Source organism: Psittacula echo, assembly GCF_963264785.1.
Source record: "Psittacula echo genome assembly, chromosome: 6".
NCBI classification, from domain to species: Eukaryota; Metazoa; Chordata; class Aves; order Psittaciformes; family Psittacidae; genus Psittacula; species Psittacula echo.
Genome location: NC_137743.1, coordinates 25,613,318 through 25,636,708, shown reverse-complemented (window position 1 = coordinate 25,636,708; position 23,391 = coordinate 25,613,318). Strand labels below are relative to the sequence as shown.

The following is a 23,391-nucleotide window of genomic DNA, read 5'->3' as shown; positions in this document are numbered from 1 at the left end:
TTCCTGTGGGCAGGAAGGCAGCAAGTGAAGAGAAAGTACTTGTAGGCTGGCAAAAAACAAGGCTTATGTGTACTATTTATAGCAAAAGGAAGACGCCAAACTCGGCAAGACAAGCCCACAGGCAGGGCAAGTGAAGCCTGCAGTGAACAGCTCAATAAAACTATAGGATTTTTTATTCCAAATTTCATTCAAGTTATGCTAATCTCTGAAAAAAAACAGGAAGGCAATTCTGGATGCAATATCCTCTCTCCCTCATACGCATACCCTACTCCAAGATCTTAGCCAGGGTGGTGGCAAAGCTGCTCTAGGCTGTGCAATGCTGAGCAGTGCAGAGACCCTGGATGCCAGACATCCACACATCTCACAGGGCTGGAAAAGACCTTTTTGCCAATGTAGAAACATCTCCTTTTTGTCCCTAGATAATCCTGAAAAGCAAAAATGCAGTGGAGAGAAAAATGTCATGAGGGGCTATCCAAAAACAGGATGCACCACGGGCCTGGATTTGGAATCAACTGCTACATATGACAACAGCAAGGAAGTTTCGGATTGTACTCGTCTCTTTTCAGAAGCAATGGGTTTTCTCTCACTAGCTTGGCCAGAACCCCTCTCAGCTTTAATTCCTCCTGGAAGACTATTCCCTTGTGTCCCACTTACTGAAATGCAAGGATTGGCACCAGACATAAATTTGGCACAGTTACAACTTTTTCCCCACTTAGCAATGGAGGGATATAGAGGAGTGGGAAGTGGAAGCAAATGTTTTTTATATGCTGAATAGCAGGTACTAATCTGCTATTTTAAACACACTGCTGAGTATCTCCCATGTAAGGAGAGGACTAACAAAGGCCACATGGAAGGTATAGCTCCATATAATGGACAGCTTTCTTCCTGGTACCCACCCTAATCTGTTTGTAGCATAATATAATTCCTTTATTTTTAGCATAATACTTTATCTTGGGATTAAAATGAAACACCATGCAAAGTACAGATGTTCTCCTTATCAATATTAATTTTTCTTCTTTGAACGTTCCTCAGTAACGGAAGTTCTTGAGAAGAAACTGGACCATTGAATTCCACAGGTCAATTACAATGAAAGAAAAAACTTCCTTGTCTAGCTACAATTCTGTCCTCCTTGGATCTTCTTGACCATTCTACCAGAAAGCAAAATGTGTTACTAGCCTTTCCCCTGTAGAGGTATTCAAAGACAGATTAGTTCTTCCCTATATGAATTAGAGATGACCAATAAGCAACTTGTATTCTCAGGAACCTCTCAGGAACCAGTGAAGGAGAACAACAGTCATTCATATTCTCTGTGCTCAGTAGCAGGAAGAGGTCCAAAAAGGCAACTGATGGATGTCTTTGACTCACGGAGCTTGTGCCATCAGCGGTCATACTGCAGAGACACGGTCAATGTCATGGAGACACTACCTGAGATGGTGACTTGGGGATGCTTCCCCCAGGCGCTTCCAAAGCGGACGGTTCCAGATCATGGTTGACAGTCTTGGTCTCAGGGCTGGTGATGGGAGATCCATCTGGTGGAGGCGAGGGGCTTTTATTTGCTTTCGCTGGGGTGCTGTCACTGAAGGAATTGAAGGGAGAAAGGGAGAGAGTGGGGGAGAGAGGGGGAGAGAGAGAGAGAGAGAAGTCTGAGCCAAGCCTAGGAGGAGTTGTGCACAGATCAGTGGCCTCCATTATCTCTTTGCTTCACTGCCCAGACATGTGATGAAGACATTTGAAGCCTCTACAAGCATCTTTGCTGAGTCACTTGCAGTCCAACACACTGCAGCAGCATTACTAGTAGCAGCAGCCTACTCCTTAAATTCCTACTGCATGGATATATTTTGCCTCAGACACAGAAAACCAAACAAAACAAAAACTAACCAGGCATCTTTAATTCTGCTAGATTCTAATGTAAGTGCCTGACATTAAGTTGTAGTCTTTTAATACTGGGGAAGCAGATGGTGGAAGGAATTCTGTGCAGCTCATTGAGTTTTAAATTCTACAGATAAGATTTTTTTTCTGCATGGTGGTGTACCCAAGAGGTGACACCTGAGGGGGTTATGATTAATAGATTTGCAACACCTGAACTAAGGCTGTAATCATAGAATATCACAATCCTCTACATGGTACAAACTAGCCAAGCTGGAAGAGGGGCAGAGTAGCCAGAAGTCTCACAGATCACTCCAGACAGCAAAGAAACAGCTACTAATAAAGATTTCTCTATTACGGAAAGTCTCCTCAGCCTTGTTTTCAGTTATGAACCCCTTCTGCCCTTGTCTTTCCAGTTGGCCCTTATTCCAGAGCTTGACTGTCTGTTTCTGACACACAGTCAAGAAGGATTTTTCAGGGCATTAAGATGCAAGGAGCATAAGCCGACAGCATTTGTTGGTTCATAATTTGGCCAGATTTGGGGAGAGTTTTCAAAGAAATGGGAAGAGGCACACACCTTTCCCTAAGGGCTTGCCCTGGGCAATTTTCAAGTCTTCAAAGTATAGAATCATGAGAGATTTATAAAAAGCTGGTTACTAGAGAATTTCAACAGCGACAAAGGTAAAGCCATTTCCCAGCCTAATTATCAGGAGCAGCTGAATCATCGTGGCTGAAATTCAGCTCCCCAAAAAGCAGCTACTCAATTTATATCAAGTCATGCAGAAGCACAGAGACTGGCAGGGGATATTTAGCAGAAGTGGTTACAGTTTGGCAAAACTATACACAGCTGAAAACAAAATATTGCAAAAGGGCTGTGCAACCTCATCTACAGTGGGTGATACTGTTTGCCTCCACTTTTAAAATCGCAGTTCTTGTGAAGTTAAAGGCCTTGGGAGAAGTCTGAAAGAAACAGATCCTTTTCTACAAATTGAGATATTAAATGCTGGCATAGAGCCATGACTAGAGCAATGTAGAGATGACTCTGCGGAAACATCAAGCTGATTATTACTTTGCTCTGTCCCAAGCACACCCAGAGCTCAAGACATACATCCACTCACATTTGGATGCCCGAGGCGTGGTGGTCATTGGCTAACATGCATCATAGCCTCATTGCTAAACACTCACGACTAGGGGAACAAGAAGAGGAGGAAGGGACAGCAAGGCGTTTCAACAAACCTACCCTTCCAAGCAAGCATCCAAAGCACGGGGAGCTCAGCATTCCGGCTTTCGAGCTCCCCATCCCATTCCCTCTTCATTTGCTTCATCTTCATCTATTTCCCACCTCCCACTTTCTCCCCATATCCACACCCCACACAGACATTTCTCTACAAAAGCGCCTGTTCTCAGGTCCACATGCAGGGCAGATGTTCCTGGCAACACTGATGCCAGCAGCACACCAACATGATGCAACAAACCCAAACACATTCTCTGCCAGCAGCTCTCAGAGGCACACATGCCAAGGTAAAAAGAGAGACAAGAAGAGGAAAAGGGGCTAAAGAACATGTACACCAACCCCTGCAGCTTTTCAGTTCTACTGGATATGCCTGCAGTGTCCTTTCTCAGAACTCCCCAGAAATAACTTCAAAACAGTGGGTTGTGTGAAGGATTCTGAGAAATTGACAAAGTTGTGCTGCAGATTAAAGTAAGTAATGGTTGGAAGGTGAAGGTAAGGAAGTCCTGCTCTAAATGGGAGTCACCAGGGAACAGCAGGAAATGGCAGGAAATGTCCTCTGATGCTAGAGTTGGGGAAGGAAAAGCACATGTTACCTTCCCTACAGTTGAAAGTACTTTGGGAAAGATGGAGGACACAGTGAACTATTGCCAGACTGCCAAGACTCCTCAAATGCCCAGACTACACTGGGAATATTTGGACTATTGGCTATCAGCTGGCCTACCAACATAAGGGCAGGCTTTTTCTTCAAGGGACCTGAAGAGCCCACTTCTCCAACGAGAAAGGAGTTCAGGCTTCTTGTCTAAAGACCATGAAGCAGCTTTTTAATGCTTTATATCTGGTGCCTGGCAGTGACCTAATTTGGAGATATACTGGCAAAAGGCTCCCATATGAGAGTCCAGTTTCTTCCCATCACCCTACAAGGGCTGAGAGGGCCTCCCACTAAATCTGTCCTTAAGTCACTACTATTTACAGCTTGTTTGATGTGTTGGCTGATCCTCCTAGGAAAATGCCAGTGCTAATTTCGGCTGAGCCTTTCCAACCCCCCCCCCCCCCCAGGTGGCACCTTCATTCCTGCACTTGTTGCTTTGCACGCACTTAGTCAGGGCAACCAGCGTCAAGAGAGCTTGTCACCAGGATCCTCTGTCCTTCACAGATCCCCAGGGAGCACACACTGCCCACACAAATTCCTGGCTCCAAACTGACTGCTTGCTACAGGAAACACAGGAAAAAGCAAGAGTGTAAGGACTGTCCTCACTGACCAAACGTGAGTACCACAGTAAAAGCAAGTCAGAGCAGAAAGGTCATTACGTTCTCTTTTTCCTTCCCATGAGCAGTTGGGAAGTGATGCCAAATCCAGGAATATCAGGCAGAGAAGGGAAAAGGGTGTCAACTTTCTTCTCCAAATAGAGAGCTGGGAACAGGGTCTAATGCAGTTAATGCAGCTGAATGTGAAGCCAAAATCCTCCAGCCCCTATAAAGCTGCTGAGCTCCCAGACTTCTCATGGGGCTGCCTCATCTGTCCTGGAAGAGCAGAGTAACATCTGCAGATGGGATTCCCATGCGCTTGTAGCAATCCTATGTTCGAGTATGAAACCTACTTTCCAATATAGTAAAAACAGACCAGTCACCTCCTGCCAAGTTCTCAAGTTAGAAAGTAAAAAAAGTTGGCATCTCAGCTAAGGCTTAAATAGGGCTTTTTAGCTAAAATTATTTTTTTTTAGCACCAAAGGAGGCTGGAGAATTATTTAAAAAAGAGAGAGGGGGATAAAAGACGAAAAGGCACCTACATGCCGAAAGAGTGCCATCTTGGTATAGGTCAAAGAGTGACTGAGTCCCAGACCCTCCTTCCCCTGCACCAGGGGTTGCACATTCCTCTGTGACCCCAGCGGCTGCTCTGAAAGCAGAAAACTCTAGCGCAGCCTCAGTCAGGCACCTTAACTGCTGAGCCATCTGAACTTTATGAGGGCAGAACAGGAGGACATCGTGTCTAGAACTCATCAAGATGAGATTTACTAGCTCTCCCTCTGTTGTAGCATCTGTCCTTTCACAGTGACTGGAAATACTAGACCTCCTGCCTGGTGCAGGTATAACACTGGTCCAACCAAAAACCAGAGACACCCAGAGAAGTACTCCTGTAAATCATCATTTTCCTACAGTAGAAAACCTCAGAAAAGTACCACAAGACATTCCTTTACTCATTTGACGATATTAAAATCAAGATTTGCCCACCAGCTTTCCCTGTGAAATTGCAGTTCTCCACCTTCCAACCCCCTACTTAACAAAGGATGCACAGCAGAGACAAAGAGCAGGACTGTATGATTGCCCTAGTCAGTGGGAATTCAGGATCAGAAAACCAAAGATTTCAATCCACCAGCACTTGCTTTTATTGCTGGCACAACATCATGTTGAGAATCATGATCTTTTTATTTCTTATAGGGAACCCATGAAGAAAATACCAATACAAAGACTAACAGAAATAATTAGAGGGCATTTCCATGCCATAATGTGGCAATTCCCACTTTGCTCCAGAGCATGTTCTTGGCCTATAGTAACTCTAGGCGTCACAGCAATCCAGTTATTCAATGCCATCACTGCCTTGAAAGGGAAGACTCTGACATTAGTCTTTATGTAAAACAACGGGCTTCCTTTTCCTTCAGCCCTGCACAAAATTTTCAATCGATGAAGCAAATATCATCAAGCAATATCATCGATGAAGCAAAACACCATCAAGTATCCTCAAGAACAGAGCAAGTAAGGAGCAAAGCCAGAAGTGTCCTTCTCCCATCTCATCATCCTTCCAACTGCAATGGGTAGATAGGACTGGACTTCTGACAGACTTGCTTTGTTGTCCTCCCTGGCCAGACATGGAATGAGATTGCAGCATTTCAGACCTGTTCAAAAGGGCAAGCCCCACTAGGTAAAACTAGAAGTTGTTAATCACCAAAATTGCCCAGATTTCCCATGGAAAACCCAGCACCACGCTTTTAGTCACACAAGAACAACTGAACAGACAATGCCTGAGCTTTCACACTGCCTTCTTAGACAGGAAAAAAAGCAAGGATTCAAACCAGGCACACAAGCAGTTAATGGGATTATCCAGACACAGACTGATCTCACAGGACCCAGCAGGCCATGAACATATCGTGTCATGCAAAAGACCCCTCTCCCATCACAGGGTTAACACGTGCCAGGCTGTTAAGAGTCCAGCAACAGCCTTTCCAGTTTTAGGAACTAAATTAAACACATATCGAAATGCTGCTCTCCATACCAGTACCTGCTCATCTTTTTCCTCAGCCTGGCGAACAGTTTAGTTTTCTTTCTGTTGAGGATGGCACGCAAATCATTTCCGTTACAGGGTGGCACAGTCAAACCAGGGAGGAAAAGTTAAGCTTTCAAGCACACATTCACTTGGTGACACAGATCTCACTGCAATCAAGATGACAAGATCTCCTCTCTCTCTCTCTCACACACACACACAGAGACACACACACACACACAGAGAAACATGTACACACTTCCTTTGGTTCATAGAAAGCTATGGCCTGGTTTGAAGAGGGTGGGAGAGGGCTTTTTGTGCCTTTCAAAGATCTACATATATGTGAGCAAACTAGTGCTTTCCCTGCTCTTTGGAATATGGGGCCAGGGTGCACATGGAGAAGAAAAACGAAGTGTATAGACCAGTAGAGAATTGTAAATGTCTTTTTTTCACAGGTAATCACAGCTCTACACTCTCTCCTGTAAACATTACACAAGAAACAAGCTCCCCAAATTCTCCTTTACTTACACAATCTGTGCACAGTCTTATATATGGAACCTAATTAGTAGCTTTCCTATGTCTTTTTTTCAGTCTGTCCAATCATACTAGGATAATACTAGGGATCTCCTAGGTCTTCCAAGCACCTGAGCTCGAACGTTTAAGCTCCTTCAGAAACAAATCCCAAACATATGTGTGAGGTTTCCACTAATTCATCAGCTGCTCTGTGCTACTGTGCTACAGAGCCAGCATAAGATTCATCAGCCACAGTAATGTTTCTGTAGGGCTTCACATGAATGCCATAATGATATGCATGGATAATTGCCTCTCTTCTCATACCTCCTCATTCATTTCCTGCCATTGTATCAATCTCCAATCCCCTTCCCAGTAGAAAAGGGTTAGGGAAGCATCTGCTCTTACTGCAGACCACAATAAGCAATCGGATCAGTGAAGGCTATTTCCTCCTGCACACTCTTGCTGAAGCCCGGCTCTACAATGACAGGCCAGACGTGCAGGAGAGACAGAAATGCCTCTTAGGATTTCCTGGTCACTGCAAAACATATTTACTATGTTGGCAAACCTACATCCCTCCTGTAACAACCTGCTTCATTGTGCTCATGAGGAAGAGAGTTGCTCTGGGGCAGGTCTGGCATCTCAGCCAAGATGCAGGGTGTAAGTGATGAAGCAGCAGCACTCAGACTGCTGCCCACACAGGGATTTCTGTGTGTGCACTCATTTTCTGTTTTTAAGGCCCTGTGGTCTCATAGACAAGCAAAGAGCACAGAACTGCAGCTGAGATATCTATTACAGCCTCAGACGAACTAGCAGTTTGTGGGGGCAGGAATCATTATGACAGATAATTTATTCATTGGAAACATTTTCAGGCCAGAAACTTCATGCTACAACAACAATGAAAATGCCTGGGACAGGCTGTCACTATACCCTACAATCACTTCCTGGAGGAAGAGAAGAAAGAGCTGGACAAAACAATGGCTACAGACTTCATCTGTCCTGTTACCTCATCCTCTTCCAGAAGACCCTGGAGGATGCTGCTGTCAGAGACAATGTAAATGGCAGCAAGAGGATGGGCATCACTGCCTCCTCACAAGGCTTCAGTCTTGTTGGGTTGTGATGATCAGAGACCACAAGATAACTTGGGAAGAAGATATTATTTTCACAAGAAGCATTTCTACTAGCATCTTGGAAATTTGGCATAAGCAATCCAAAATTCAGAAGCCAAATTCAGCTCAAACATCCTCTTCCTTTAGAGCTGGCAAACACCACGTGCACTGCTGGAATAAGACACATAAGCCATCTATGCATGAATGCAATAGGAGGTTCAACTGGGAGGAGCGACAAGGGACCACAGAGGTGTCAACAACTGATCTAGCCCTTCCAAATCAATGCACTCATACAACAGCCTGCCCTTACTTCATGCTGACTTCACCTCCTCCCTCTGTCAATACACCAATTGAAGACTTGGGCTGTGCTCCTGCTTACCCAGCATGTGGGATTAGCAGCAGCTGGAAGCCAGAGCCCAACACTGTTTCATCACTCACGCATCCTGGATAGAAGCCAGCCAGCCTCATCCAGAGCCCGACCTCTCCCTTCCTTCTCAGTGCTAGAGAATGTGCAGACTTGCACTTAACCATACAGGAATGAACCCAGCTGAGGAAAGAAAACTTGAGGCCTGGAGCACACTCACTCCTTGCATACCTGCAGACTGGAAGTGCTCTGAGATCAGGAGGCCTCATGTTAGTGAGGCTGCAACTAACTCCACAACACACACAGAGGAAATGCACCTCAGGTGGGTACACAAGAGGCTTGGCATTAACGTAGTTCCAAGTTTGGAGGTCAAAGAGGAGGCTAGGGAAACAAATGGTCTCTTGGTGCTCAAGCTCACAAGCTGCAGGTACATGGTGGAAGCTTTGGAGGGACAGCTGCTGGGCAACTGGATCCAGAAGGAAGAACAGCTCAGTATTACATGTCAGTGCATGCAATTCAGCTTTAGAAAAGCAGAGCTGAGTGTCATTTGTCTAAATATCAACACCTAGTGAAAGTTTAGGCCTCCAGATGCTATTCTAGAAAAGCAAGAGGTATTGCATTGTCACTCAGCCCCAAGTGCAATCTTGGACATGCTCTAGGGAGTCTTAAGAGGCACTGGCTGGCTATATGCAGTAGTCAAATCATTTCACAGCTGACAACATGGAGGTTTCAATACCCCTGGTAGAGAATTCCCTGTCCCTCCACCCTTGCCAAAGGAAAGATACTAATCCCACAGTTACTGACCTGGGCTGTGCTTTAACAGGGAAGGCATTGCCCGAGTACTGCTTGTCTAGACCCAACAGGACATCATGGAGATTTTGGTTCAACTGCAAAATACAAAAACAAAAGAAAAAAAAAAACAATGAGAAAAGAGCCCAAGTGCCAGAAGAGAGTCCAGGCTGGCCTGCACAGGCTGACCAAACACAGGCTTCTGCCTGTACATGTGCACATACTCAGCTGACCCAAGAGAGGACAGCCCTACATCTGTTTCCACTGTCCCAATGTGGTTCTTCAAAACACTAGAACACTCAAACTGTTGAGGAGCTGCTGGCAACTCATGCAAATGTTTTATCTCCTTTACACATCACTCTCTTTGCTTCTCCATCATCTTCTCCCACCGGTGTACTGCCAGATACCATTGCAGAACCAGGCAGAGTGTTTATCTATGGGTCTGTGTGGTAGAACTGAAGCTTCACTCTGGAGCTGTGGCCAAAGCTGTTCCTCAGCCTGCATATCAAAGCTTGGGATATGGCAATTTCAACTTTGGAGCCAAAGGCAGCTGGATTTCCAGTCAACAACAAGCCTTGACTTCACAGGCTGCCTGGGCCATTTAGGTTTGGGCAGGACCTGGGTATCTTTGCAGAAATGCAATAATAGGAGTTAAACTCTCTCTGGCACCAAAGGCTGCAACATTCCCTCCAGACACTCCTATTCTGAAACAGCCAATTCATAAACAAGATGACACGCCAGATTTATCATTGGTAGGAGGGATCCAATGCAATCAATGCTGGATACCTCATGCCAGCAACACCAGCAGTTAATTGGATGCTATAGCAGTAATAAGAAACAGATGGCTCTTATGGAACAAAGCAAAAGCCCTGCTGTCATACACAACTCGTCAGGAAAGAAAAATCCAAGACATGATACAAGAAGAGAATTCCTGTCTAATGAGCATCTTTCCCATGTTTTGCTGAATATAAGTCAACAGCAACAAACTGACAATTATAACAATCCTCCCTTTTCTGAATCAGTTCATCCCTAAGTGGGGAAGAGCAGGCTATTTACTGGAAAGGTCTCCATGAAATGTCAGCAGGGCTCAAAATTAATGCATTACATCAAGGCAGAAGGCCCCTGACTGCTGGAAATCGAGGGACTATAACGTTGCTTGTTGCTTAGCAGCTGTCTTGTTGTCAGGATGACACTGGGGAGGGGAGGGAGTATAAGAGTTTTCCAGCTGGGCTCTCAGTCACTGATTAAGATCAGTGCAACGTTTACAGAGGGTGTGCAACTCTTAGGAGCAGTGTACAGACCTAAGGAATTCAAGACTTCTCTAGCTTTCAAGTGAAGGAGCAAGAACATATTTGTAAATTAAAGTAGTAATGGGGAGCCTTCCCACAGACTGTTTCTGAGGTCTCTGCTGGGTGCTGGCACACAGCACCAGGATCCAGCCTGCCACCACCAGGCAGAGCACTGCTTAGTGCTATGATTCCCAACTCATGGCCAACTGATAGTCCATGCAAGGGTCATGCTAAGCACTCAAATGTCTTCTTTTGGGTCACAGGGAAGAAAGGAAGCCAAAGCACAAAGGTACTGCTGGGAAGTGCCTTCTTGAGGGACCAGAGTGAGGCAGGTCTCAATCTGTACTCAGTTGTCAGCTGACTTGCAGTTTGGCAGATTTCCTGCTGTTGTCATCCCCACAGCTAGATAAGAATTCACAGCAATTTGCTGCCAGGCAGCAGAGAAGGTAGCAAATAGATACCAGGCTGAGAATGCCCAGGTTATATGTTACTAATCCATAACACAGATGAACTAAAATAAGAGAGCAAGGGATAGGCCAGAAAATGGCTTCTCTTCCCACTGTGGAACTGCAAATGAGCCCTCTAAAGTGACACAAAATCTCCACTGCTGCATGGCCCTGTGATCTCTTCCCTGTGTTCCATTCCTTTACATTAGTATCTCAGACAGCTTTTTTCCAAGTGGCTCAGAAAAAAGTAACGGTTAATATTTTCCTCTGACATAGGGCAAAATACTCTGTTTTCTCCAGCCTTTTTTTTTTTAACCCAGGTATGTTTGGGGTTTGTGTTTGGTTTTTTTTTTTTTATTGTGGATTTTTTTTTTCTGTTGTTTTGTTTGTTTGTTTTGGGGGGGTTGTTTGGGGGTTTTAAATAATAGTGAAGAGAGGGTGTATTTGTAGGAGAATCTGTTAGTTGCCTTACCTTGCTCATTTCTTTATGGAAGTTCTCTTCTAGGCCTGCTATACTCTGGAATGTGTTGACATAGAAACCAACACGGCTGCCAAATGAAAAATGAGACAGAAGATCTTAATGGACACAATGCTCTCCCCAAACCTTTCAATTCTCCCTCTTCTGTTGCCTCTCCCATTCAAACTCAACTCTGTCAGGTCTGGTACATGCTGGAATAGAAGGGCAGCAGAGAAGCATGAAGAGGGTGATGGACCAAAGGCCAGATATGGGGCAAACACATCCAGGGTGAGGAAGAGGCCAGCTGTGACAGAATTTTGATTTGTGCTAGCTGGGGGCGTAGGAGCAAGGGGAGAGTGGGAAGAGAGAGGCAGTGATAAGGTGAGGTAAAGGAAAAGGATAGAGACTGTGACTCAGATGGAGTGTGGGGAGAGCAGGGGGAATTGGCAGGAGGACAGATACTAATTCACTCCGAAGTCCCTCAGCACCAGAGGAAGCAAAAAGCATTAACTGTTTGCTTCAAGGGCAGAAGAGTAAGAAAGCATAGGACATGCACAGAGAGCAATACAAAAGCAGAAGGATCAGCTGCATAGCAGGAGTCTATGAACAATCTGTGGCACCTTAAAATCTCAGCAGCTGCCTGTCACCCTGCTTCTTCTAGCCATCCTGCCAGCTGCCAACAGTGCTGTACCAGCACACAGCTGGAGAAGCAACAGCATGAGGGAGATGCTCTCTAAGACCAGAGGTACCACTGTTCTGCACATGGAACAGATGCCTATATCCCTCCCAGGTTCGTGTATCCCTCCCAGCTCCTTCCTCAGCCACGCCCGCACACTGCTTTGAGCAGAGTCCTGACCCAGGCTGGGAGGAAAGGGGAGGGAAGGCAGACATCTGCACTTTGCTTTCCTGTCCTGCTGTCACCCTCTCTCTCCATTCCCCACAGACCAGCACTGCCAGCCCAGGCGTTATCATTCCATTTAAAAATAAGAAACCCAGATAGTCCTAGGAGGGTTCTGCCTGCTTTCTAACGTGCCCTTCCCATCAGCTCCTGCTGCCCTCCACTTCATCCTCCAAGCTGAATGTTGGTCTGTTTCCTTTTCCTCCCTTTTCATCACCATAATCACTGGTATGGCAAATCTGTAGTCTCTCAAGTCTTCCTGTTCTCTCAGATAATTTTCCTCTGCCCAGGCTATCTTTTATTAAATAGAGCACAACAGGACATGTCATGTGTCACATAGCCAGGAGCACATTTAGCAGCAACAGAAGGTAGCCACACCAGGATCTTTCCTTCACCTTTGTTCACCCAACTGCCCAAACCCAAAAGTGGCATCCAATGCAGAACAACCTGCTCTGTCATCCTCCTTCTTGTGTTAAACCTGCTGCTTCACTGGGTGCTCATGAGCTTGCATGGTGAGACACAGTGACCAAAGCATCACCTCTTGGCTCTCTCCAAACCCAGTTACAGCATAAATCCCCCTGACATCTCATCTTCCCTAAATCAGTCAGTTGACATATATACCCAACTCAGCTCCAATCAGACAAAGCATAGAAACACAGTTTCACTTTGTGGTAAAGTTAAGATTTTCATGAGGATCATGAGGCACAGAAAGCCCAGGGTGAATCTGGCTGCTGGGTATCCTTGGATAGACTGTCCAAGATGGTCAAGAAAACAAGAGCAGACACTCATCCCAAGCTAAGGAGGACAGTAATACAAGAGCTTGGATATTTACTTCCTTCCTACTAGCCCTTAGGAAAACCTTCAGCACTCACCTATTCCATAATGAAGGCAGCTCCTCCTGCAGATCAACATTCATCTCTTCAAATACCTTCTGAGCCTTTACTAACTCTTCTTCAGCCTTGATAACGAGAAGGGAGATTGTTAGCTCCAAGGCAAACAAGTAGCCTGCAGGGCTGGGACAACTGTGACTGTCTTGACTTCTTCAGGAGACCAGGCAAAATTCTGGCATGGAGTAATCCCCATCCCAAATTAATCTTCCAGGAGCCAGGGCTGCATCACAGATTATTTGATGCCCCTTCAGCTTGCATGTGTTAACTCTCAGGCTTTTTCTCAATAGATTTCCCTGTTTGGACACTCAGAAAGTAATTCGAACATCCACGAATGTGTTTTAAGCTTTATAAATTTCCCTGGCTTCAAAAACTGAATGGAGCTGGTCAGGCATTCCAGCCTCCAAACTGGTTACAGATGAAGATAACAGCGGCCCCTGCCCCTTGCCAGGTCTCTGAGAGTTGAAATCCATCCCAAACGATGTTGAAGAAGGATCCTCCCTCAAGGGGATGCTCTTTGTTCAGGTAAGGTCATGCCAAAGCCCCATCTCTTCTGAGGAAGGGAGGAGGTTTGCATCCTTGGCTGATACAGCTCTCTCACAAAGCTGACTGGAGAAGCACGAAGGGTATGCAAAACATGAGTTGTGCCAGCAGGAGGCCAGGCTGATGTGCTTGAGCAGCAGGTATTGGTTTCAGTGGTCCTGCACAAGAGCCATCCCGGGCTGGCTGTTGGTCACCAGCACGAAAGGAAATATGTCTTATACAGGACCTCTTTCCCCATTTGACGGTTTAAATTGGAACTGTTCATTTCACCTAAACAGTGAGAGACCCCAACAATGATGCCAGAATTCTGCTGGGTTTCAGTGACAAACAAGGATAATCCTGGTTTCTGTTGCTGGCAGCAGAAACCAGCAACAAGCACGTTCCCCTTCCCATATTTGTCCTAGGTGACCTCTTCCTCTTTTCAGTGCCCTGGCTTACAACTCAAAGCTTGCTAATTAAAATGTTTATATTCTGTGATTTGCAACAAGACAGGATTCTTCCGTAACCCTATGCAGCATGGAAAATACCTGCATGAACAACATGACAACACATCTTTACAGGAAAGTCAGCTCAAGGGCCTACTTGTATGTGTGACAACAGCAGGAGTGTCATGGGGCGCTGCAAAGAGCCCACAAGCCACTGGGGAACCGCATCTCTCTATAAGCCTGCAGTCTGATTCCCACCCTTTCTATGAAATAAAGTCTTACCTTCTTTGTGCCAGCTTAATTAAAGAAATCCAGCCTACAGCTCCTTAGTGACAGGCATATGCAAAGATAAGATTGATAGGAGAAAGGACTTAAAACTATTTTGCAGTTCAGAGTCCTGTTCCTCCATGTTGCATATGATCCTTACACTCCTCATTTATCTCATGGTTTACGAGCAAGCTGCAGAAGCTGCTACTCTCCAGCTAGCTCCACTTTTCAGAGGGTTGCTCACTGCTGACAAAGGCAAGGCTAAGACTTTGTACTCAAGATCAGAAGAGAATGTTTTCCCCAGAAAGAGACACAACCGGGAAGTATTCAAGTTAAGCTGACCTTGAGAAGAACAGGAAGGGGGAGAAAGGGCCATGATGCTTCTACCCAGAAAAACCCTGTATTTTGCTGCTACACTCACTGAAAAACCCAGCATTTCAAGAGAGTTTGCACAAAACAAAACCCCCTTTTAAACTGAGATACCATTTATGCTGGATCAGAGACAATGATCACAAAGACTCGATTCTGTCTTAAAATCCCTCTATGAATGAATGTTTCTAATGTAACCATTTAAAGGGAGAAAAAACATGTCAGTCCATCCTTTGCTTTATCTTATTCTCATTTCCAACATAGCAGGTAAATGAGGCACCATTAACTACTGTTAGTTTTTCAGGTACAGTAAATATTAATAACAGTCTTTCCCTCTCTCGTTTACCTGTTCAGAAGGTCAAAGAACCTAGAAAGGAACATGTGAATATTGTGACATCCCGAGCCAACAGCAAAATCAGCAACAGGCAACGTTCACTCTAGAGTAGTAGTAGGAATCAGGTTTCACCTAGTGCTCCCATTCCTAGGTACAGCACTGAATTAATTCTTCACTCCTTTGTCAGCCCAGGGATCTTCTCATCAGCGGAATTTATTTTGCTTGAAAGTAGGGGTCCTGATACTGGATAAACCTGACTGCTTCCAGCTGGAGCTGGAAGACAGACATCAACTTAGTCATGAGCCCTGCTAGAGGAAAAGCCAGCTCATGCAGTAAGGTGGGGAAAGGGGGAAAGATAAAAGTTTCAGGGCAGAGCCCATTGCTACCATATGTGCTCCTTGCATTTCAGGCATCATCCTGAGGGAGAACTGAGGCAGAAGGACGTAATGCCCAGGTCCATGAAATGTGATCTCAGACAATTCCTCCTCTCCTCTCCCTGCCTGAAAGGGGGAAAAGTTTGAGCAGGAGCTGGACAACATAAATGCTCTCCTGACTTTCCATCTAGCCAAGGCTCAGAGTGCCAAGCACAACCAGTTCAGTTGTGATAGGGCAGAGGGCAATTATTCCACATTGTGTTTCCTACCATTGTGCATCCCAATGTTCATGAGTGTCTCACAAGCTCCAGCCTGGTGCTTTCAGGCAATCTAGTGAACATTTCTCTTCACATACTATGCTGTGAAGTGTAGTAAGTATGCACAGTTCAGCAAATAGTTTAGTATCTATGAGGCAGGGGTAAGGAGAAGAGGCAGGTGCCTCACTCCAGGCCAAGCGCCCATCAGTCCCTGCCAAATGTGCCTTTCAGAAGGTTGTCACAGCCCAGGACTCAACTTGCTGACTTTTTCCTACAGAGCTATTGTTCTATTATCACTGCAGCACCAAAGATGTTGGTTTTCAGTCTGCATTCAGCATTTCAGGGAAGCTTAGCAAAAAGGCAAGAATTTGATGTTCTAAGACATTTTACCCTTTGTTTCAAAAAGCACAGTCACTAAAATTTGCAGTCCAGAGCATGCAATAGCAAACTGCCCCAGGAGACATTACAGAAAACTCCCACCGTATTGTTTTTGTTAGTATCTCCTAAAGACCTAAAATGCCAGTGGTTTGCACACTGGAGGGAGGGACTTGGGTTTATAGTAGAAATAACAGGTCTCACTGACCCCATTTTTGCTTGGAGGTTGTAAAATTTTCAGGCAAGAAGAGACAGCAACACAGCTGCTGCTTAAGAGGAAGGACTGGTTCTTTTAGGCTTAACATTCTAAAGCTCCTGGATAAATGCAGTGTCATCAACTCTCCAGCTTAATGAGATTTAGGGTTGTCAGTAACACTTGTAGTCTTGAAGTCATGAAAATATAAAACCTGAAGTCTTTTTTTTTTTTCCTGCCTGCTTACATTTGTGAAGAAAAGCTGGAAAACCTACGGGTTCAGGAATCAAACTAATCTTCTTTAGTGAGATTTGGGGTTTTTTTTGTTACCAACCAAAAAAAAAAATAATTAAAAAAAAATACATTAAGAAAAAAGACCCATATAATTAAAAACAAATAATTAAGGATGGCAATAGTACTATTTAGTTCAAGAATGAAGGAGGAAAAGCTTAAACAAGGACTCAAACTTGATTTGAAAATATCTAGGGTGACTGAAGATATTAAAGCCACGCAGTTAACACCCCTGCAACACAGCGGGTCAAAAGATTATATACCCCTTGTTCTAGGGCAAAGTCAACCAGTATAGTGAAATTATCAAATGACTCTCTGTAGCCTGTCAAAGATCAGAGCATAATGTATGAGGGAGCACTCGTGGGTACTGTTTCTCCAGGCAATCTGTGAGCACTGGTTTTACTCCCAGTCACCCCAACCAGTCTGAGAAGAGGAAGAATGCCCCCATGAGTTGATTTATTTATTTGTGGCTTGAGAAACATGCCTGCTTTCTAGTCCTCCAGAAATATCACCAGGCAAACAGAGCTGTCAAGAACCACAGCCACGCAGGTACCCCAGCTGAGGCACAGGAAAACCCTGCAGCAGCCTGCCAAATGTTCTTCTCCCTTCAATCAAGAATGAATACATACTTCCTCCCTTTGCTATTCATCTTAAACAGGACTGTTAACAGGTGTTCTTTCCCCAGGCTTTATTGATGTGGTAATCTAGTCTTTTCCCTGATCATAAACTGACTGTGAAAAGTCCAGGTGCTTTATAAGGTGAGAGAGATTTAGTGTTTCTAAACCACAATTCATTCACTGACTAGGAATGTGAAAATTCAGGATCATTTGAATAAGAACAGATGAGCACACCAGGAACTTGTGAGCAGGTAACTGGCACTCTTCCAGTCTGGGTAATAATTTACTCTCCCTTGTGCATTGAAAGCATTTGTTTCTGTCTTATGTCAGCTCCTTCTTATCCCTTAAAGAGCTCCAAGGTAAATACCAAGGGAGATTTCATCAGGAAGATTCTCCTGTGCTAGCAGGACTGAAATTCTTAGTCCCTGTAGTCTCTCTGAGCTGCCCTCATGTCCCTCAAGATGCTAGAATCTAAACATTTAGCCAAGTTCTGCCACTTCTCCTATGCAGATTGAAAGTATTCTCTATGTGTGGAAATGGCTCTTTTAGACTATGAAAGCCAGGATTGTGCCTATTTTGGAAACTTCAATTTTACCACAGGATAAAGTTGCAATACAGTCAGAAAAACATGCAGCAGCCATAGAAATTGCTTTGAAGCAATGGATTGTTTTGGTTTTTTTCTGGCTTTACTCAACAGCACAAATGCAGAAGCCAATCTTTGGAGGAACTACACTACATCACCCTCTGCCTTAGCATTATGCCATAGCCTTTCTTTATCCACATTTGTTTTAGCAGGAGGAAATAGCAGTCCAGGATTAACACACCTGATTAGAAATCAATAGAGCAGGCACAAATTTACTCATTTGGTCATTAACTTCCACGTGACTACTGTGGCTCAGAAGTATCAAGGACACACTCAGAGAGGACTAGAGTGAACGTTGCCTACAGATTAGTTGCATGGTATATTCTAGAGCCCAAAATAGCGCATGCAGGGTTACAGCCAGGTAGATCAGCAGTCACCTGATTTCGGAGCAGATTAGTTTGCGCAACGAGGTGAGCTTGTAGCTTCCCTTGACACCACTGAGGCGCAGCTTTCTCAAGCAGTGAAACAGGCTGGGGAAGGGAGCATGTTTGAGTGAAAAGAGAAAAAATAAACAGAGAACAAGAGAGAGACAAACATGTATCTTTTAGGCTGAAAAAAATTAAAGTCACAACAGAGAGTGTATTTAGAAGCTGGGCCAAACCAGTATCACCAAGGCAAGAACAAAAACAAACATCCCAGGACCTATTGGTTATGAATACTTTGAAGCATGCCAAGTTTAGCAGTAATTAATGCTCCAGTGTGGGCTGGGATATGAAAGACCAGCCAGACAGCTGCAAAGAGCAACAGATACAGTTGTTAGTGTCCTAGCACACAGACAACCCTACTCCAAGTCATGGCTGTGAAGTGGGAGCTCCTTGAAGAGAGGTCAGGATTAATTAACCATTGCAATTATTTGCATGCAACAGCTGAAAGTCCACAGTGCTTTATTTTAATGGCAGGTTGTGAGTTTAGCAATAAGTGGCAGGAGTCCTGGGTGGGAAAAGAACATCCATATATTAGAGAAGGAAAAAAAGAGACCATATAGCTCCAAAAGGTATTGGCATTACTGCTTCTGTTACTATACTATGAAACATTAATCAGGTCAGTTCCTGCTTGTATGCTGTGTCATAAACATGATTTCTTTTTCCCACAAACCTGTCATCATATACCAAAGTCCCTTGCACCGGAACAACTCTACTTCAAAGGTCACAAAAGCAAAATCACAGTCACAGAACAGAGAGATAAACTTCCCCACAAGAGTGAGATCTCAGGCTGGGCTGTGAAACCTGGGAAGAGCATACATACGTAACTTTCAGACACTCACTGCTCCCATCTCTACAGGATCCAGATAGTGCAATGTGTCACATAGTATTCCATACATGAGCTTATGCCTTAAAGCACAGAGGTGGAAAGATCTGATCCAGTGCACAATTTGGCTAGCAAGAAGAGTCCGAACAAGTACTGAGGCTGAATCAGGAACAGAGGACCAACTCTTAAATCTCAACATTTCAAACTGCAGTTCTTCATACTTTAACAAAAGAGCAACAAACAATCCCTTGTTAATAACATCTTAGGTGAGCACATGGGGCAATGTGAGTGAATGCAGCAATTACAAAGTTGGCCAGCCTCTTGCATTGCAGATCACCAGGTACCAACCTGAGTAGCTTAATTCCTACAAAAAACATTTCCATTGCAGTAAAGGTCCCAGACCAGCAACAATACCATACCCTGGGGGAATTCTGCTCTTATTCCCAAACACAGTAAAATGCTTTGAACAGAAGGTACAACCAGCTGGGCCTCATGCCTTGCATACAGAACCAAGACTTGCTTTGCCACATAAATGATACAATGACAACTGAGACATCAATCTCTTTCCCTTTTGTCTGTCAAGGTTTATCACAGAGCATGCACTGAGTGAGTGGATGACTGATAACTTGCAGCTTAAAAGTACTGTGGCCATTAGATGTATCTTTTGCTCAGGGGAGAGATCCACCTTTACTTCTTACGCACGAGAAGCACTAGTGTCTCTTACATAGCACATATTTCTTCTTACCAGAAATAACTCAAAGCAAAAAGTTGGCATTTTTTCTCAGCCTGTTCAGAAGATACAGATCCAGGCTCGCTCTTTCTTGCACTGGTTCTAGCCTGAACAGTACTGATATGCCATGGCACTCATCCAAGAGAATTAAAGATGTCTCTCCAGCCCTGGACTGCTCTGTTATGTCAAGACCTGTCCTGTGGAACAGAGCACAGTGGGCTCAAATCCATGCAGGATATATGAATAATCCACAGCTGATTTTCTGGTCAGGTATTTGAACCATGCAGCTCCTCTAGAACAAAGTTAACACTATCACCTTTATTCAGCAACATTTAAAATAAAAATAGATTTTATTTTTAATGAATTTATTTTAATTAAAAATAAAATATTTCACTTGCATGTTGGGCATGCTCTGTGGTTAACCCTGGATCAAGCTGTTCAGACATGAAAGAAATCACACCCTGACAAGAGAAAATCTCTTGTTTTTCTGTTTTTAGACATATTTATTATCCGGCAACTATGACCATTTGACAAAAGAGCACAGCCATCAGGTGTGCATAGGGTGCATTTCCGCCTATGAACTTGTAACTCGCACTGTCCTTGTATATCAGAGGACTTCACAAACACAACCAACCTTAAGCAACACTCAAACACTTACTCTCACCACTGCTCTTAGATGAGGAGACAGATCCTCAAGAAGCAGACAAACTGGAAAATTTCTCAGGGACATTGCAAGGTTTTGCTTCCCCCAGAAGCACACGGGCTTTTCTGACAGAGGTTACTGGTCCTGCAACATCTGACCAAGCATGCCTAGGCCTTGGCCACCGAGAGATGCAGACTAATAATGATGGGTCTGAACCAGTACAACAGAGACCATCCTGACTTCTAGTAGAACTAAACAGATGAGAAGGAAATACCTAGCAAAATGTCACCAATTCATGACACTTCAGTGATCTTAGAAGTCCTTTCGAATCTAAATGATTCTATGAAAACAGTCAAGAGGTACAGGTGCACTTAAAACCTGCTCAGTAGGCAAATTCAGACCTCCCAAGGTGAAAGGATGGCTGCACATCCTTTGGCTTGCTTTACCTTTGCAATTTTGGTTTCATCCTTCTTCTTTGCAGTTTGCAGGGCTTCAAAGTGGTGTCTAGCACTGTCATAATCCACAAGCTTCCGCCCTCGCTTCGCTATACGAGACTAAAAAGGATAGAGAAAAGAATTGTGACAATCTTCCCCAGCAGCCAAAAACACAAAGCTTCTCAGAAAAACACCCTTTCCCTTCATCCAACTTTCAGAGCACCCCATGCTCTTGCCCATGCGAGGATACTTGCTGTATACTCCACACAGGCTGCACAGAGAGATGGCCCTGGGGACCACTGTGGCAGCCACCATCCTAGAGGGAGCTCCTTAGGGGGAGAGCAGACCCAGCCACTAAAAGCAACAGGATCCAACCAACAGCAGGCCCCACTTCTGGGCGGAAGTAATGTTTTCAGGACTGTAGCTCCACTGCTTCCTAAGCCTCTCCATGTGCCTGCATCCTGCGGGCACATGCTTCATCATTTTCAGGGCCTCCTGAGGACTGCAGACAGACTCTAACCAACTCACAGCCCTGGTTCACATGGGCGCTCAAAAGATTAAGTTCAACAAAAGAAGGCATTTCTTCTGCCAGCATAGCAGATGTGCAGATATCCATGTGCTTAGGATACACCCAGGACAGCAGTTTGGATCCTGAAACAGGAGGTCGAGACATAAGTGACCATAGCCATGGGCAGTGGTCAATTGTAACTTAGCTATTAAGCAAGAGAAGTGCGAGGGGAAATCTGTAGCACTGTGTCAGTAATAGGCAAGACACAATGAAGCCTTAACAAACACAAGGTGGGAGCCGACTGTGTACCAGGCTCATGTTCAGGAATGGAGTTCTGACAAGTCCACAGGTGAGAATCCAAAATAGACAGCTAGGCCTGTGGCCAGATCCTTCATTAGCCTTCATCTGAGGTGCCTTGGCTCTCTTCCCCAGCAGTTTCATCTTGGCAAGGCTCAGGCCCACTGGGCTGCCCTGTTTTAAGATCTACCCATTCCCCTTAGACCCTTACCTGCCACACTTCCTGCAAAGACCCCTGACTATCTGAGGTGGAGCACAGGTCTTCCCAGCCTGACCTTAGCACACCCCAGCTCAAAGAGCCTTGTCCAGCATCAGCAATCAGCTGTCTAGAGACAGGCTGGAGAACTGGAGTGACACAATATGGCAAGGAGCCAAGAGGGGTTTTAATTAACCACAGCACCCAGGGAAAATGAAAGTGCAAGATGAAGAATCAGCATTGGGATTTACTTGTAAAAGCAAAATCCTCTCTTCCTCCACTGCACTTGGCAGGGAGATGCGGTTTCTCTCCCTAGGCTCCTGCAGATAAGCTGCAAAACCACACTCAAAGGCTGATCTCTGCCAGACCAGCTGGAATCAGTTCGTATGTCTCCCACACATGCTCCTCTGCACTTACAGCAAGCACTGGTGCAGCTGTGTGAGTCACAGCAGATCTGCAGGATCTCAGCCACACACACATCCAAATTGACTTCAAAGTGTTCAGCTCACTGAGAGAGGAATCACAAAGAAGCTGAGCCACTCCGCAGTCAAGGTCCCTAGAAGACACCTCTCAGACATTATGCTGCCAGCCTGGCACTGAGACAGGATGTCAGAGAGGGACAGTCTCTGAGATGGTAGTTAGTGCATTTTACACTCACATTAGATAAAACACATTGTCAAATCTGGGATTTAAGAGATGGAATTTCTCCCTTAGATCAGACCGGTAGAGACAGCTGGAATTTTGCCCACCTCTGACACAGCAAACAGCCAGTTTCAGGTTTTCCTGCCACCCCACCAGGGAGTTTGATTGAATGTCAGCCATCTTTCAAATAAGGTCACTCCTGCCCTTTTTTGCAGCTCCTAATCTTCTACGCCTCACCCTTGTATTCCTACTAGAGTACATGGAAATGCTGCATGCAAGTCCTCCTGGAGTAACTGATTACACTGCCTGTGATGGCAGGAATGGAACAGCCCAGTCCACAAAGGCTGCAGGGTAGTTTCCATGTATGACTCAAGGATAGCTGCAGCCACCTACCACCATCTGATGGTAAAAGCTGAATAACAGAGTTTGCTACTTTGCAACAAATTCATCTTAACTGGAGCTTCCTTTAAACAAACCAACCAACCAATCACCCACCCACCAGAAAGCACTTCTCTGCCCTCCCTTAACATTTAAACCTAGTAGAAACAGGGTACCAGTTGCATTGCAAGACAGAAAATAGCCAATCCACAGCTATTCAGAACTTGGGTTATGGTTTATCTTCTCTGGGCTTACTACAGAGACCTGTATTCTTACTGTGTACTCTGCAACCTCAACCAAAATCTTACTCAAAAATATTATAGATGATGCAAGAGTCCTGCTCTAAGAAATTACAGATACTGACTTGCAAAGACAGGATAAAATACTCTTTGCATTCCCATTTTTCAATAAAGATACTTTTTGTTGACCCCTCCTCACCCAACATTTAAAAATAACTTCCTTTAACTTATAGAAATTCCTTACTAAAGGAATGCTATGTTTTCACATTCCTGCTGTGGATCC

General features: G+C 44.7%; 1 protein-coding gene across 5 annotated transcripts in view; it reads right to left on the bottom strand.

The window, feature by feature from the left end:
- Positions 1-23,391, bottom strand: part of BIN1 (bridging integrator 1) — a gene marked incomplete at both ends in the record, with an annotated part of 92,255 nt that overhangs the window by 17,113 nt on the left and 51,751 nt on the right. For 3 of the 5 annotated variants that reach the window (XM_080621489.1, XM_080621490.1, XM_080621492.1), the window contains 5 exons: positions 1,426-1,576; positions 9,144-9,226; positions 11,336-11,411; positions 13,091-13,176; positions 20,861-20,968. In XM_080621489.1, coding sequence (XP_080477615.1) covers positions 1,426-1,576; positions 9,144-9,226; positions 11,336-11,411; positions 13,091-13,176; positions 20,861-20,968 — 504 coding nt within the window. Of the gene's footprint in view, positions 1-1,425; positions 1,577-6,374; positions 6,420-9,143; positions 9,227-11,335; positions 11,412-13,090; positions 13,177-18,170; positions 18,264-20,860; positions 20,969-23,391 lie in introns of all 5 variants that reach the window. The other 2 variants (XM_080621488.1, XM_080621491.1) reach the window with 2 other exon arrangements.